At 49.6% G+C, this 17,413-nt stretch overlaps 1 protein-coding gene across 2 annotated transcripts in view; it reads left to right on the forward strand.

Annotated features, from left to right (window-relative positions):
- The window catches only part of RECQL4 (RecQ like helicase 4), a 153,533-nt gene extending 136,458 nt beyond the window's left edge, over nt 1-17,075 (forward strand). The window contains exons 24-25 of one of the 2 annotated variants that reach the window (XM_073668821.1): nt 6,657-6,730; nt 16,794-17,075. In XM_073668821.1, coding sequence (XP_073524922.1) covers nt 6,657-6,691 — 35 coding nt within the window. In that variant the 3' untranslated portion in view covers nt 6,692-6,730; nt 16,794-17,075. The remainder of the gene's footprint in view (nt 1-6,656; nt 6,731-16,793) is intronic. The other variant, XM_073668820.1, reaches the window with a different exon arrangement.
- Nucleotides 17,076-17,413: the final 338 nt, after the last annotated feature.

The following is a 17,413-nucleotide window of genomic DNA, read 5'->3' on the forward strand; positions in this document are numbered from 1 at the left end:
GAATGGGAATGATGGGAATGATGGTGCGCGGGCGTCCCAGTACTATTAGTGCTGTATGCGGTGAGAAAGCAGGAACCACTCAGAGTCTTTGCAGTGCAGTTCAGGGTCTTTACTGATGATATTAAGGCAGACCCTCCCGGGAGTACTGGCTAGCATAAGGGGCCTGGTCAGTCTGCGAGCAAGCAGGAGTTCCCCTGGCCAGGTGGGGTTGTAGGCCTCCCCGTCTATCTGCACTCTTCCTGGCTACCTTGCTGTAAGCGAGTGGAAGTAGCCCACGTCCCTGAGTATACCGTGTGGTGCTCACCCGTATGGCTGGTGACTTGGGGCCTTCTGATAGCCTCCGCTCCTCGATGGCGGTGCTGGTCCCTTCCTTGTGACTGAGCCTCTGGGCTTCTATGGCCAGAGGACCTGGAATCCCCTGCCAGCTGGGTTCTGCTGCTGGACTTAGAGGTTTCCACAGCCTCGGACTCCGTTGTCCAGTAGTAGTCTCTTCAGCCAGGATGAGCAATATATCTGCTTCCAGTCCCTGGCACTCAGCTCCTGCTCCTACAGAGCTCCTAGCTGTCTCTTGCCCTGTGTCTGGAACTTCACTCCAGGCTCTGACTCTGACTAACCCCGCCCCAGACCCAGTTTATATAGGGCAGGTTCCTCCCCTCCCAGGTCTGGGCAGGAGGTGTTGCATGCTTAAGGGCTCCTGACCAGAGAAACCTCTCACTTGCTCTCAGACGTAATATTTCTATTCCTGTGGCAACCAGACCCCTGGGGTGCCACATATGCGTGATAACGTACCATATGATGTGGAGTGGCATGAGTAGCTTCGTTTCCCTGTGTTCCTAACCCTCCATGTATCAATCATTCCAATTTCTTTTATGAAGTGGCCAAAAACTGTATTAGTACTTTCCTGTATGTTTGATTGCCTCTTACTTCTGTCCCAAAAATTATCAGTTACGTTATTAAAGTCTCCCATCATCAAAAATGGTAATATTCTTCCTCGTTCAGCGTATTCTCGCATTAGTCTAATTTTGGTGCTAGAGTAGGGGGGAGGAATGTATAGTGCCGCTATACACATTGTGACCCCAAAAAAGATCCCTTTAACTGCTACTCCCTGCCCCTCCGGATCAATATAAACATCCAATTCTTCAAAAGGTGTGGACCTATTAATTAGAATTGAGACTCCCCTGGCATAGTTAGAAAAGGTAGAGTGATATGCTTTCTGTATCCACCTCCTATTTATAATCTGAGTTGTTTCCTTTAGTAGATGAGTTTCTAAGAGACAAATTACCGATGCCCCCCGGTCCTGCAAGCTTTTAAATATCGTTGCCCTTCTGGTTTTCTCCGATAAACCTAACATTCCAGCTTATAACTTTAAAACTACCCATAAAATACCCTGAACAATGTTTAGTTTTCCTCTGTTTCTCTCCTTTGCTGTCGGTGCCCTCCCCTCCCCCCCTTTTATTCCTCTCCCTCCCCCGTCCCCTTCCCTTCTCTCCCCTTCCCTTCTCCCCCTCCCCTCCCCTTCTCCCCCCCCCCCCCTTTGTTTCCTCTCCTCCCCTCTTTCAGTGCTCTCTCTCTAGGAGCTTTGGGTTCTTCATTCCTGTTTGGGCTCCTAAGTTAGAGATTCCCCTAACTGCTTCACTTATAATTCCCCCCTGCCCGCTGCTCCCGAAGGTTCTTTCTATAAATTTTTACCACCAGTATCATAAATCTTAAGTATCAAATATTCTTAATATAATTAATATTCTCCCCCCCGCCACCGTCTTGCCCTTCACCAAGGGCTCAAATTTAACATCCGTACATCTCGCAGTGGCTCCTTTCTTTCCCCCTCTCCTCTTTCACGAAAGAGGGAAAGATTTTAAACTCATTATATCAACAGGACAACAAAAAACAAACCAACTCAAATTTAGTCCTGGACCATCAAAATAGATAGCAAAAATATGACTAGAAGGCAAGGAGCAAAAAATAAAAGCCCCCCCTCCAGTTCTCCTGTCCAGGACAGCATTGTAGGGTTGCCTATTGTACTCTGTAAAAGGCATCTGTCCAAATAGGCAGTTCCCATCATTGAATAGTCACTGCGTCCGTCCGTTCAATAAGAGATCTCAGCCGACCTTCCTCTTAAAGAATATTTAAAATGTCTTAGCAGACTCTCATTTCCCGCTTGTATAGACTTCGCATTGACATCGATCCATTCTGCTGCATCCTCCTCCGGCTTTGTAAAGAAGAAAACTTTATCCATCGCAGCCACTCGCAGTTTGGCCGGGAACAGCATTGAGTATGTTGCGCCCAGTTCTCTCAGGCGTCTTTTTACTCCTCCAAATTGCATTCGCTGTTTCTGTACAGCTACCGAATAATCAGGGTATATGCCGATTCATTGGCCGTTTATTGTGATCTCTTCACTTGCTTTACGGATAATGATATCGCTGTCTCTATAGTGAAGTAGTTTGGCTATTATAGCACGTGGTCCTTTTCCCAGGGGTTGAGGCTGCATTGGTACTCTGTGAGCACGCTCCACCGCAAAAAATTTAGTAAGAGAGTCCTCTCCAAATCTTTCCTTCAGCCATTTTTCAATAAAATCAGTGGGATCTCTTCCCTCAGATTTTTCTGGCATTCCATCTATTCTAATATTGTTTCTTCTAGAGCGATTCTCCAGGTCATCATTTTTGGCCATAATTTCTGAGATTTGTTGTTTAAATTGTTTTTCAGACTTTGTAAGTTTATTAATCTGGTCTTCATTTTCTCCCACTCTGGTTTCCACCTCAGCAGTCCTGATATTAGCCTTTTGCATATCATTTTTAATAGTGGCCACTTCAGATTGCACTCCCAGGACTTGCTGTGTTAATGTGGTTAGTGCCTGTTTACAAAAAGACACCACAGCAAATACATCCTTAATGGTGGGGTTTTCTTGTACATCACCCTCCTCCTGTGCAACTTCAGACATAGCTTCTCCATCAATATGACTACCCTCCTGGGACATGCTTTCCTCCCCTTGAATTGTTTGCCCCATCGCTTCATCCTCCTCCATCTCCTCTCCTTTATCCAGCTCCTGTTGTTTGTTTCCTTCCACATTACGTGCATACCTTTCCAGCCTCGCTGCTGCACTCATGCGACACTGGTAAGCTGCGTTGGCTCCGGCCGCCTCCTCCTTCTTCTCAGCGCCATCTTGGGAGCTATTTCCGTCTCCAAAGCCCGCATCCTTCTGCCTTGGGCGGGTCATCTCTGTACCTCTCCGCACGTCGCAGCTGCCTCTCTGATGATCCGCAGAGCTTCCTCCACCCTCCGGTCAGCTGAGACTGGCGGTGACTGCTGCGGGACCGCTGCAATATCAGGTAACGGCGGGAGAGTGCGGGAAGCACAACCGCTCACATTGCCTACCATGCTCCACCCCGGTGGGTGCGTCTTATAGTTCGATAGATAGATAGATCTAGAGATATTATATATATAGATATTAGAGAGATAGATGTGTGTGTGTGTCAGGAACTCACAGCGACGACACCGGGGAGATCACGCAATATGTCAGTATTTCGTCCGGAATCGCGAGCACACAATACAGACTACTCGCTCCTTGGGCATCGGGGAGCACGCAGAAAGCGTATGGTGTCACATCTTATGATCTAATACAGGCCTGGGCGGACGCTTGCGTTCTGGTAGCGTATGGCTTCGGTGAAGGGAACAATTACAGGACAAAAGAAACAGAACTATTAAATTTAATTCAAAAGGGAGGCAGTGTTTAGAAAAAATATATACAAGGATGTTACAAAGGGGAATTTAAATACATAAGCGGTTACATAAAATAAACAGGATAGAAGAAGACCACTTACTATACGATCGCTGAAATGATTCAATATAGGTGGAGGAGGGGCTCCTCAGTATGATTTGAGCGTTATCGAACGCGACCCGTTGCTTATAGTCCTTATACCCCCCTGGCAATGAGTGCTCCTCTAATGTCCATGGGTTCTCTTCTACCTAAGGGGAGATCTGCCCACACGCCCCTTGTGGTGACATCATGTGGGCTGGTCTCCAGCCTGTACATTTTTATTAAAAACGCTAACTTCTGCGATAACTTATTGCTCGTTGAAGCTTGCAAACGATGCCATTTTTTCCGTTATGATTTCACCTTCAGTTAGAGACCACACATCGCATAAGTTGCAGTCTGCTATTCTGGTGTTTTTGCTCTATGTAGCTGTTTTTCAGCGACAGAAAAATATCCCTATCATTCCCTAGCTGGTCCTACCCCTAAAAATATGGTTCCATATTTCATATCAGAGTCGGCGTGTCTATAGATTTATTTTTGAAGCTCGGGAAGCAAGCTCCAACAGTTACACGCAAATTATTGCAATCCTACGTTTTAATCACCCCCTGTGTCTTCCAGGGGAAATCTTTTCACATTTTAAGTAGTTTGGTGGCACCTCTTGGCTGCCAGCAGTTTGTTTAAGGCCTTACTCATGTTAATTGGGGCTTTGTGCTGAGATTTTTATGGAGACAGAACTTGTACTGACAAGTGGTGAGGGGGGCTTCATGGGGGAGAAATGGTTAATATTTTCCTGACATCAATATATCCCTGACAATATATGTGTGTATAATAAATATATATATTAAGAGACCACTACAAAATTGTCATTTTCTCTTATTTTTCTCTTTCTAGGTCTATTTTTGAGTAAAATGTACATTGTAGCTTTATTCTATAAACTACTGACAACAAGTCTCCGAAATTCAAAGCTAAAAATGTTTTTATTTTTAGCAAATGAGAAATCATCAAAATAATAAAAAAGAAGCAGAGAAGCAGAGAGCCAGAGCTTTCAGACCTCAAATAATGCAGAGAAAACAAGTTCTTATTCATTTAGAAACAACAATCCTCATGTTTTAGCTCAGGAAGAGTTCAGACATCAGTATTTGGTGGCATAACCATGATTGTTAATCCCAGCTTTCATGCATCTTGGCTGCTTTCCACCAGTCTTTCACGCTGCTTTTGGGTGACCTTACGCCGCTCCTGGCACAAAAATCTAAGCAGTTCTTCTTTGCTTGATGGCTTGTGACTATCCATCTTCCTCTTGATTACATTCCAGAGGTTTTCAATGGGGTTCAGGTCTGGAGATTGGGCGGCCATGACCGGGTCTTGATGTGGCGCCCCTTCATCCACACATTGATTGACCTAGCTGTGTGGCATGGGGCATTGTCCTCAGAGTTGGGGAACATTGCCTGAGCAGAAGGAAGCAAGTGTTTTTCAAGGATAATCTTGTATGCGGCTTGATTCACACGTCCTTCGCAAAGATTAACCTGCCCAATTCCAGCCTTGCTGAAGCATCCCCAGATCATCACCGATCCTCCACCATATTTCACAGTGGGTGCAAGACACTGTGGCTTGTACGCCTCTCCAGGTCTCCGTCTAACTATTAGACGACCAGGTGTTGGGCAAAGCTGAAAATTAGACTCATCAGAGAAGATTACCTTACTCCAGTCCTCTATGGTCCAATCCTTATGGTCTTTGGCAAACTTCAGCCTGGGTCTCCTTTGCTTCTCCTTGATGAAAGGCTTTTTTCTAGCTTTACATGACTCGAGGCCTCTAGGAGCCTGTTACCAACTGTTCTTGCCGTGCCCTTCACCCCAGCTGCCATTTGCCATTCCTTTTGTAGGTCACATGATGTCATCCTGCGGTTGCTGAGTGACATTGGAATAAGATGAGGGTCATCCCGGTCAGTGGAGAGTCGCTTTCGCCCGCTGCCGGTCTGTAGCTTTGTTGTCCCCAGTGTCTGCTGCTTGACCTTGCTGTAATCGGCTGCCGTCTTCGAAATTTTAAGGATGGAGGCAACATGACGCTCACTGTATCCCTCTCCACGACTCCGACTCCCTCATACACGGCTCATGTTTAAGTGATAAATTTACTGTAGCACAGATTCATCTCAGCCAGACCCTGAGATCAGGAATAGGACGGACATTTATAGGACATCTCATAACTTTCCCAAATTCTTATGAAAAAATATTCTCCACAAACTGCATTGAATTACTGTACCCAATTTATTATGTATTTTAGGAGTTGGAGTCAGTCCATTTTATACCGACTCCACCAAAATGGACACGGACTCCACACGCCTGCTTAATTCCCAATGTTTTTTTGTTGCGTATTACTGGTTTCCCCTTTAGAATTTAGGATTTTTTTTCACCTTTTATAAGATTCTCTCTTTGGGGATGTAGCAGAGCCAGCAGGTTGAGCCTTGTGTGGCGGTTTAAATGATGAAGCCCGGCGTATGTGCGTTCTGAGAGTTGCGCATCTGTAACACACTGACAGCTTTCATTCAGTGTTTTGCAGGCTAAAAGGGGGATTGTATGGTCAGCATAAGTGTCCCCTGACTGTATGGGGTCAAAATCAGGGGTTTTAGGGGTGGCACAACTATCAGAAACAGAGCGGGAGCTGGTGCTGCCCTGTGACGACAGTAGTAAATTCATCGTTGTCTCCGCTGTTCCTGAAGCCGGCGGGTCAATTTTCTTCTTCATAGAAGAGCCGGTAATAAGGCAAGTCCTGTGCCTGCGATCCCAATGTCTGTAACCACGACAATAACAGCTGTAGAAGGACTTCTCTCCTGACAGCTGATGGAAATCAAATGACAGGTTGAGAATTCCTCTTTTAGGTCTTAAGGGGTGTCTTTTTTTTTTTTTTTTAACAGTGGGACTTTGCAGGGACTTCTTTCTAAGAGATTAGCATCACACTGGCGTCTTCTAACTGTCACAGTCCTCACAGGTAACGCGAGACTGTCTGTGATCAAATGGAGAAATGCATATACAACATGTGCTGGCTTCACCCTTAAATTTCTTCACAGAATGATTAACCTCAGTGATTGACCTCCACACTGCTATTATATTGAACACTTCCCGTACAATTAATTATTCACATACACAGAGTCAGAAACCTGCAGATCATGAACGTGAAGTCTGACATCTGGTGATAGAATTTATACCAAAAACAGTGATTAATCTGGTCAGTCATATTGGACGGCTGGTATTCTGAAGACTACTGTGAGGCACATCGAGCTGAGGACATGCAGTACCGGCCCTCATGGACACAGATGGAGTCACTGTAGCATGGGTGTGGTAGTAGCGTTGTGCTCTGCAATGTGTAAACTTAGTGACCGTCCCCGAGCATTGGAGCTGCACTACATCTGCTGTACAGTAGACTGCCTCTCCACACTGCACAACAAGGAAAGTTTGCAAGTTATGTCTGTGCTGAGGGGATCAGGAAATTGGGGCTCATTTTAGAACTTCCATTTTAATGGGGTTTCTGGGAAACCAAAGCTAAAACTATGGAAGTGGGTGCAATGTGTCTGGACAGGCGCATAAGATGTAGGATCCTGGGAGGACGAGTATATACCTGAGCTGTAAGAATCTTAGGTGTCGCTAAGGGGCCCTGCGCCTGCCGTAGTTCAGAATGCCTAGTATTATATTTTTCGAGCACCATTTATTCCCAGTGCTGTACATATGAGGAGGCTACATACAAGATACAAATACAGAGGGGAGAGGGCCCTGCCGTCGCCTCTGGCTTTCAGGCTGTATATTGTCTTTCTTTCCTTTCCTATTCTATAGTCCGGTGTGATCTTGGGATCAGTCACGCTGTTCGGGGCTGTTTTCCTTTTCACCACTCACCGGTAGATAAGTTACTCACTTTTAGTTGGGAGTGTTGTGGGCAGGTTTTGTTGCCCATATAGAGATCACTATACATGAAGAAGGTAAGCTCTCCAGGATAACCATTGACTTCTACGTTACCAAAGGGAGCATGCTGTGTGTGACCTGTGCAGTGGTGAGAGGTGAGTTTTGTCTTCTACGTTAGTGTAGGGAGCATGCTCTGTGTGTGACCTGTGCAGTGGTGAGAGGTGAGTTTTGTCTTCTACGTTAGTGTAGGGAGCATGCTCTGTGTGTGACCTGTGCAGTGGTGAGAGGTGAGTTTTGTCTTCTATGTTGGTGTAGGGAGTATGCTCTGTGTGTGACCTGTGCAGTGGTGAGAGGAGAGTTTGGTCTTCTACGTTAGTGTAGGGAGCATGCTCTGTGTGTGACCTGTGCAGTGGTGAGAGGTGAGTTTTGTCTTCTACATTGGTGTAGGGAGCATGCTCTGTGTGTGACCTGTGCAGTGGTGAGAGATGAGTTTTGTCTTCTACATTAGTGTAGGGAGCATGCTCTGTGTGTGACCTGTGCAGTGGTGAGAGGTGAGTTTTGTCTTCTACGTTAGTGTAGGGAGCATGCTCTGTGTGTGACCTGTGCAGTGGTGAGAGGTGACTTTTGTCTTCTACATTGGTGTAGAGAGCATGCTCTGTGTGTGACCTGTGCAGTGGTGAGAGATGAGTTTTGTCTTCTACATTAGTGTAGGGAGCATGCTCTGTGTGTGACCTGTGCAGTGGTGAGAGGTGAGTTTTGTCTTCTACATTAGTGTAGGGAACATGCTCTGTGTGTGACCTGTGCAGTGGTGAGAGGAGAGTTTGGTCTTCTACGTTAGTGTAGGGAGCATGCTCTGTGTGTGACCTGTGCAGTGGTGAGAGGTGAGTTTTGTCTTCTACATTAGTGTAGGGAGCATGCTCTGTGTGTGACCTGTGCAGTGGTGAGAGGTGAGTTTTGTCTTCTACGTTAGTGTAGGGAGCATGCTCTGTGTGTGACCTGTGCAGTGGTGAGAGGTGACTTTTGTCTTCTACATTGGTGTAGGGAGCATGCTCTGTGTGTGACCTGTGCAGTTGTGAGAGATGAGTTTTGTCTTCTACATTAGTGTAGGGAGCATGCTCTGTGTGTGACCTGTGCAGTGGTGAGAGGTGAGTTTTGTCTTCTACATTAGTGTAGGGAGTATGCTCTGTGTGTGACCTGTGCAGTGGTGAGAGGAGAGTTTGGTCTTCTACGTTAGTGTAGGGAGCATGCTCTGTGTGTGACCTGTGCAGTGGTGAGAGGTGAGTTTTGTCTTCTACATTAGTGTAGGGAGCATGCTCTGTGTGTGACCTGTGCAGTGGTGAGAGATGAGTTTTGTCTTCTACGTTAGTGTAGGGAGCATGCTCTGTGTGTGACCTGTGCAGTGGTGAGAGGTGACTTTTGTCTTCTACATTGGTGTAGGGAGCATGCTCTGTGTGTGACCTGTGCAGTGGTGAGAGGTGAGTTTTGTCTTCTACGTTAGTGTAGGGAGTATGCTCTGTGTGTGACCTGTGCAGTGGTGAGAGGTGAGTTTTGTCTTCTACATTAGTGTAGGGAGCATGCTCTTTGTGTGACCTGTGCAGTGGTGAGAGGTGAGTTTTGTCTTCTACATTAGTGTAGGGAGCATGCTCTGTGTGTGACCTGTGCAGTGGTGAGAGGTGAGTTTGATCTTCTACGTTAGTGTAGGGAGCATGCTCTGTGTGTAACCTGTGCAGTGGTGAGAGGTGAGTTTTGTCTTCTACATTGGTGTAGGGAGCATGCTCTGTGTGTGACCTGTGCAGTGGTGAGAAGTGACTTTTGTCTTCTACATTGGTGTAGGGAGCATGCTCTGTGTGTGACCTGTGCAGTTGTGAGAGGTGACTTTTGTCTTCTACATTGGTGTAGGGAGCATGCTCTGTGTGTGACCTGTGCAGTGGTGAGAGATGAGTTTTGTCTTCTACGTTAGTGTAGGGAGCATGCTCTGTGTGTGACCTGTGCAGTGGTGAGAGGTGAGTTTTGTCTTCTACATTAGTGTAGGGAGCATGCTCTTTGTGTGACCTGTGCAGTGGTGAGAGGTGAGTTTTGTCTTCTACATTAGTGTAGGGAGCATGCTCTGTGTGTGACCTGTGCAGTGGTGAGAGGTGAGTTTGATCTTCTACGTTAGTGTAGGGAGCATGCTCTGTGTGTAACCTGTGCAGTGGTGAGAGGTGAGTTTTGTCTTCTACATTGGTGTAGGGAGCATGCTCTGTGTGTGACCTGTGCAGTGGTGAGAGGTGAGTTGTCTTCTACATTAGTGTAGGGAGCATGCTGTGTGTGTGACCTATGCAGTGGTGAGAGGTGAGTTTGGTCTTCTACGTTGGTGTAGGGAGCATGCTCTGTGTGACCTGTGCAGTGGTGAGAGGTGAGTTTTTTCAGCAGCAGAAGGGAAGGAAGGGAGACACAGATCCATTACTAGTGGGTAGGCGGAGCCCCACAGGATAGTTCACCTCAGATTTATAAAAAGTGACGACCAGCTTAGGCTCCTCCTACTCCCATATTCCTCAGTTTTAAATTTGAGGTCGCAGAGGATAGTCACTGCCTTTGCAGCTCCTCAGAAGATTTTCTTATTTTTATTCCGGAGATCTGGACCCCCCGTGGTCTAGAGGTCTCAGGGGGTCTCAGCGCTGCTGGGACCCCTGACCCTCCCCTGGCGGATCTGCTTACCCCCTAAGGAGGTCCCCGCAGAACCCTGCTGGCCCCGGGGGATACAGGGCGCTCCCTGGCGGAGACGCACATCGCTCGTGTGGGGTTCCTGCGCGCTCCGCCGTGGGAGGGAGCAAGGGCCACGACGCCACACATCCCTGGGGGTCCCTGTGGCGCTCAGCTGGGTAAGTGCTCTTATTGAGTGCTTGTAGCGGCTGCTGCGGCAGCCGCTGTCACTGTATATGTGTTTGTGGTGACTGCTGTTTTTTTCTGGCTTGCAGGGATCTCTCCTCTACATGCAGCGTTTGATCCTTGGCCAGCAGGGACGGGAGGATTCGCGCGCTCCATTCGTAGCTCAGCGGGGGGCGTGGCTTAGCGTCTCTCTGCTGTCGGTTCTTAGCTCGTGACAGGAAGTGCCGGGAAAGCGCGCGCTGGAGATGTCCCAGCCCCTTCTTCTTCCGGCCAGCGTCCATCCTCGTGCAGCGTTTCCTACTCCCTGCTCCCCGCTCTCATCACACCGAGAAGAGCAGTCTCTACGCCAGCTGGTGAGTCTCTCCTGCCTTTTAGGCAGAAAGTTCCTTCTACAGCGCAGAGCACTTTCCTTATGTCCTAACTGACAGGGTGTGCTGTATACGGCGCTGCTTCTTCCCTACTGAGATGGCTCTGACACACACCTCACAAATAGGGTAGTGTGGATCAGTAGCGTTAACCCCTTCTGAACGGGGTCTGGCCCATCAGGCTGTTAACCCTCTCTGGAGGTGCACCCTTCTGGGATCAGAGGGTGCTTCTCTCTAGTCTGTCAGGTTAACTTTTGCTCTGTAGGCAGCTGGGGTAGCTTTTCTCCTTCTAAGGAGGAGCTTTAACCCTTCAGTGCCGGGTGATTTTTTGTGCAAGAACAGGCTGTGGTAGTGGAATTCACACATCCTTGGTTACTGCACCCATTTTAAGGTTATTACCGCCTTACCCGCGACGCTCGCAACTGTGTGGGGGCATGTCGGATCAGGGACCAGCGGGCGCGGATCTCTCTCCCGATCCGCTTCAGGATCGGTCACGCGTATCTGATACGCCGGGGTCTTCAACGGCGTCAGGTTCGACACTAGTTGGGGGTCTCCGTGATGTTAAAGTGGAGGCGCTCACTCGCTCCATTGACAGTCTGTCTGACCTCCTGGGTCATTGGGTCGCTGCTAAGTCCCAACCGACGTCTAGAAGCAAGAAGCGTCACAGGCCTGTGGCGGCGCCGTCTCCTCCACGCAGTGTGTCGGAGGCTTCAGAATCGCCGACAGACTCTTCTGGTGAGATCTCCGATTCTGATGAAGAGAATCGGCGGGGTCGCTCTGCTTCACTTTCGGGCCGCGTGGACGCTTGTGTTGAAGCTATGCGGGAAGCGTTACAACTGTCTGAAGAGGTGACGGGGCGCCCTGGCAAATCGGCCCGGCTGTATCAGGAGTCGCGTCGGGCTCGCTCGACGCTGCCGATGCACGAGGAACTTAACAAGGCGGTGGAGAAAGAACGCCTGTGTCCGGATAAACGTTTCCAAGGGATGCGGTTGTTTGATGCCCTGAATCCCTGTTCCATGGAAACTATCACTAATTGGGTCCCCTCTCCTGAAGTGGATGTGCCATTGTCTCAGCTGAGCAAATCCTCTTTGCTTCCTGTTAAAGGGAAGGCGAGTCTTCAGGACCTGCTGGACAGAAGGACGGAGTTACCGGCAAAGTCCATCTACGAGGCCGCGGGTCACGGATTCCGAGCGGCCTTGAGGGCCATGTGGGCTGGTGAGGCTTCGCTGCGGTGGTTGGATCAGCTGCGGACGGCATGGCAAGATGGGACTCCGCTGTCTGAAGTGGAAAGGCTCTTCCAGCTCTTGGAAGAAGCGGCCCGATATGGCAGGGACGCAGTGCTGGATACTACTTCGGTGATGCCCAGGGCTCAATCCTCGGCCGTCTCTGTTAGGAGAGCACTGTGGCTTAAACAGTGGACCGGAGACGCAGTATCCAAACAAGGAGTCTGGCGTACAAGGGCGGTCAGCTGTTTTGGTTCGGACCTCACGGAGCTGATTGCTAAGGCCAAGGCCAAAGATACGGCCTTGCCGCAGCGAAAGGCAGCGGTTTCTATGTCCGGCAAGTCAAGTGCCGGTAGTGGTCGTCGGTCCTTTCGGCTCAGGGGTCGGTTCGGTCAGCCTTCTTGGAGATCGGATCGTCCCTCGTCTTGGAAAAAAAGACCTCCCAGAAATCCCGTACTCCCTGGAAACAACATTTCCGTCAGGACAAGCGGGAGATTGACAAAAAGCCCGCTAAGGCGGACTGACGCCAGGAAGCCTCTCGACAATTCGGGTCTATTTGGGCGTCACACGTATCGGACGCCTGGGTGACGCGGGTTATGTCGGAAGGTTATTTCATAGAGTTTCATTCTCGACCCCCGGACAGGTTTCGTCAGTCGCGCATCCTGTCCGAGCGCAGGACTCGGGCACTGCTGCGGGAGGTCGACTCTCTTCTGCACAGGGTGTGGTGATTCCGGTTCCGCCAGAGGACCAGGGAAGGGGGTTTTACTCCAACCTTTTTGTGGTTCCCAAAAAGGAGGACAAGTTTCGCCCCATTCTGGACCTCAAAGATTTGAATTTGCATGTCCGGACCCGGAGATTCCGTATGGAGTCTCTTCGCTCCGTCGTGGCGGTCCTGTCGCAGCACGATTTTTTGGTGTCGATCGACATCCGCGACGCCTATTTGCATGTCCCTATCGGCAGGGCTCACCAGCGCTTACTGCGGTTCACCATAGGTCAGGCCCATTACCAGTTTGTGGCCCTACCGTTCGGGTTGGCCTCGGCGCTCAGGGTTTTTACAAAGATTCTGGCGCCGCTCATGGCGCTCCTTCGAAAGCAGGGAGTTACGATTCTCCCCTACCTGGACGACCTGTTAATTGTGTCACCCACAGCTTAGGAGGCGGTGACAGCTCGCGATCTCTCCCTTCAGCACCTAGAGGACTTCGGGTGGCTGGTCAATTGGAAGAAGTCGTCATTGGAGCCGTCGCAGTCAATCCTATTCTTGGGGATGCATTTCGACACGGTACGGGCAGTGGTATCCCTGCCTCCGGACAAACAAGCGATCCTTCGTCACCATGTCCAGGCTATGAGGTCGGTAATGGCGATGTCTCTTCGGAGGTGTATGCGCCTTCTGGGTCTGATGGTGACGGCAATGGAAGCGGTACCGTTTGCACAATTTCATTCCCGGGGTCTCCAAGATCTTATTCTGACCCGTTGGGACCGATCGCCGGCTTCGCTGGATCGCTGTGTCGGTGTCTTGCGCAAGGTGCTAGAGTCTCTTGGATGGTGGTTACGTCCGGAGACTTTATCCCTGGGGAAATCCTTCCTCCTCCCACGGTGGTCGGTCATTACCACCAATGTCAGCCTGACTGGCTGGGGCGGGGTTTGGAACAATCTCTGGGTTCAGGGGGTCTAGTCGTCTCTGCCGATCAACATGTTGGAGTTGAGAGCAATATTTCTCTGCCTCCGACATTGGACGGTCCCTTTGAGCGGTCTGCCGGTCCGGATTCAGACGGACAATGCGACAGCGGTCGCGTATTTCAACCATCAGGGCGGTACTAGGAGTTCCAGACTCATGATGGAGGTCTCTCGGATCCTGGTTTGGGCCGAATCCAGGGTTCCGGCCATATCCGCGATTCACATCCCAGGAGTGCTGAATATCACGGCGGACTTCCTCAGTCGCGAGCAGGTGGATCCCGGGGAATGGGGTCTTCATCCGGAAGTTTTTGCACTGCTGTGCTCCCGTTGGGGGACTCCCCAAGTGGACTTGATGGCATCCAGGCTGAACGCCAGGATTCCGACGTTCATGTCCAGATACAGGAACCCGGAAGCTGTGGCGGTAGATGCTCTGGTGGCCCCGTGGGGCCAGTTCGAGCTGATCTACGTGTTTCCGCCGGTATCCTTACTTCCACTGGTGATCCGGTGGATCAAACTAGAGCGTATTCCGACAATTTTGGTGGCGCCGGATTGGCCGCGGAGGGCGTGGTATTCAACGCTGTCTCTTCTGGCGGCGCCTCCGTTTCCACTGCCTCTTCGCCCGGACCTGCTAACCCAAGGGCACATTCGCCATCCAGACCTGAAGTCGCTTCGTTTGACAGCGTGGTTCTTGAGACCGAGATCTTCACCCGTCGTTGGTTTTCGGCCGAAGTCTTCGCCACCTTGCGGGCGGCCAGAGGTCCGGCTACGACCAGGATTTATCACAGAACTTGGAAGGCCTTCTATTCATGGTGTTCTGGATCGTTTCCATTCCCAACTTCTTGGCTTTTCTGCAATGTGGTTTGGCCAAGGGTATGGCGGTAGGTACCTTGCGGGGTCAGGTATCTGCACTATCCGTGCTTTTTCGGAAAGCTATTGCCTCGCACAGGGATGTGCGTTCGTTTTTTCGCGGGATTGCACGTCAGTTCCCGCCCCAGAGGGTGTTTGTGGCTCCTTGGCTGCTCAATCTAGTCTTGGAGGCTCTTCAGCACGGGCCATTTGAGCCTATGGATTCAGCTACGCTTTACTTGCTTTCTTGGAAGGTGGCCTTCCTGGTGTCGGTCTCCTCTTTGAGAAGGGTTTCTGAGTTGGCGGCATTGTCTTGCTCGCCCCCTTTTCTGGAGTTCCACTCGGATCGTGTGGTGCTTCATACCCGTTGCGATTTTCTGCCCAAAGTGGTGTCGCGTTTCCACGTCAATCAGGACATCGTGTTGCCCTCCCTCTGTCCGAAACCAAGGAATCCAAAGGAACGGGCCTTGCACTCGTTGGATTTGGTGCGGGCTTTGAAGTTCTATCTTACCATCACGCAAGGGTTTCGGAAGTCGGACTCTCTTTTTGTGATTCCTGCTGGTCGTCGGCGTGGTCAGCGGGCTTCCAAGGACACTATAGCTCGGTGGATACGTTGGGCTATCCTGGAGGCGTACCGGCTCAAGGGCGAGCCTTGTCCGGTGAAGGTTCGAGCTCATTCCACGAGAGCGGTTGCTTCATCGTGGGCTGTTCGTCAGGGGGCCTCGGCAGCGCAGCTCTGCCGGGCGGCTACATGGCATTCCGTCCACACTTTTACTAAATTTTATAAAATGGACGTGGGTGCTTCCGCTGATGCGGCCTTGGGACGCAGGGTCCTGCAGGCGGCGGTGGTTTAGGTTATAACTTTATCTAGTTTTGGCGCTTGTTGCACTTTTACCTAAGTTGTTGGGGTGTTGGCGATTCTGCCACTGTTTCCCACCCTTGAGTTCTGGACTGCTTTGGAACGTCCCACTAGTAATGGATCTGTGTCTCCCTTCCTTCCCTTCTGCTGCTGAAAGACGGATTTTGGTAAGACCTTACCTGTAAAATCCTTTTCAGCGAAGGAAGGAAGGGAGACACAGCACCCTCCCAGGGCAGAAGTGCATTATTGTTTTCCAGATGCGGCACGACTCCTCTCTGATGGCGGTCATCGGGACTGGGGTCGGCGCGCTAGGGCTCTGTTCCAGCATTGCCAGCTCATCGCAGTTGTCAGGTCCAGTGAGTAGTGCCTGGGACTGTGCTCTTTGTTATATGCATAACCTGTTCTCTCACATTTCTGATTTTTCAGAAGGGGTTGTGTTGCTCCGCTGGTGTTGTCTGCTCTTCCTTAGCTTGTGTATGGACTGAGGAACATGGGAGTAGGAGGGGCCGGTCGTCACTTTTTATAAATCTGAGGTGAACTATCCTGTGGGGCTCCGCCTACCCACTAGTAATGGATCTGTGTCTCCCTTCCTTCCTTCGCTGAAAAGGATTTTACAGGTAAGGTCTTACCAAAATCCGTCCGTCTTCTACATTAGTGTAGGGAGCATGCTCTGTGTGACCTGTGCAGTGGTGAGAGGTGAGTTTTGTCTTCTACATTGGTGTAGGGAGCATGCTCTGTGTGTGACCTTGGCAGTGGTGAGAGGTGAGTTTTGTCTTATACATTAGTGTAGGGAGCATGCTCTGTGTGTGACCTGTGCAGTGGTGAGAGGTGAGTTTTGTCTTCTACATTGGTGTAGGGAGCATGCTCTGTGTGTGACCTTGGCAGTGGTGAGAGGTGAGTTTTGTCTTATACATTAGTGTAGGGAGCATGCTCTGTGTGTGACCTTGGCAGTGGGGAGAGGTGAGTTTTGTCTTATACATTAGTGTAGGGAGCATGCTCTATGACCTGTGCAGGGAGGACTAGATGAGCTTTCCTCTCTTACATATAATATACAAAGTGTAGTGAACATGCTCTGTGCAGAGTTAAGTGTGCAGGTAGGTGGTGTGCTGTCCCCATCACTTACCTCCTAGCCAGAGGGCGCAGTGGCTGTGCTCTGTCACCTGTGCAGAGATCACTCTGCAGGGAAGTAGAAAATGCTGAGCTCTCCTAGATTGTGTGGTCACAGACCATCTGTGGTGGCATAGCTACATAGTGACTCCAGATAATTTGCAATGCAGGGAGGGGCACATAGGACAGACTATTAATATTGTCCTTGTCTCATAGGTAGCCCATGTTATCCCGCACAGATTTATGGTAGAGATCGAAGGTTTTGGAGGAAGTATCTCCACCTGGATTTTAACAAAGTCATGCAGTTGTGTAAGGAGGCGATTCTCAGACTGAAGTAACTGCTGCGGTGGCGGATCGGACCTGTCCGGGGCAATGGCGGATCAAACCTAGCCAAGGAGGTGGAGCTCTGGGACTGTGTACAGTTTTATAATAACCTGATGAGAATGCGAAAAACATTATATCTATTTCTATTGTTTCTAATAAAGTGGGAAAACGCTGACTGCTCTCCTCTTTCTCAGTAACACTTCAATCCCCACAAGTTTTCTTTTTGGCACTGATCTATGAGCTCTCGCCACCATCTGGTCTGGCATGTACAGTGGCCTGCAAAAGTATTCACCCCCACCCTGGCATGTTTTCATGTTTTGCTACCTCACAACCTGGAATTCCATTTTTATTTTTCTAATATTTTTTTTAAGGTTTGTATCAGTTCCTGTAGAGAACATGCCTACAAGTGTGAACATTTGGTTTTCTTTTTATTGTAAAGCAAACAAATAGGACAAAATAACTGAATACTTCAGTGTGCAAAAGTATTCACCCCCCTAAAGTCAGTACTTTGT

This window comes from Phyllobates terribilis, unplaced genomic scaffold (genome assembly GCF_046119375.1).
Source record: "Phyllobates terribilis strain yellow unplaced genomic scaffold, ASM4611937v1 Scaffold_2__4_contigs__length_985480577, whole genome shotgun sequence".
Lineage (NCBI taxonomy): Eukaryota > Metazoa > Chordata > Amphibia > Anura > Dendrobatidae > Phyllobates > Phyllobates terribilis.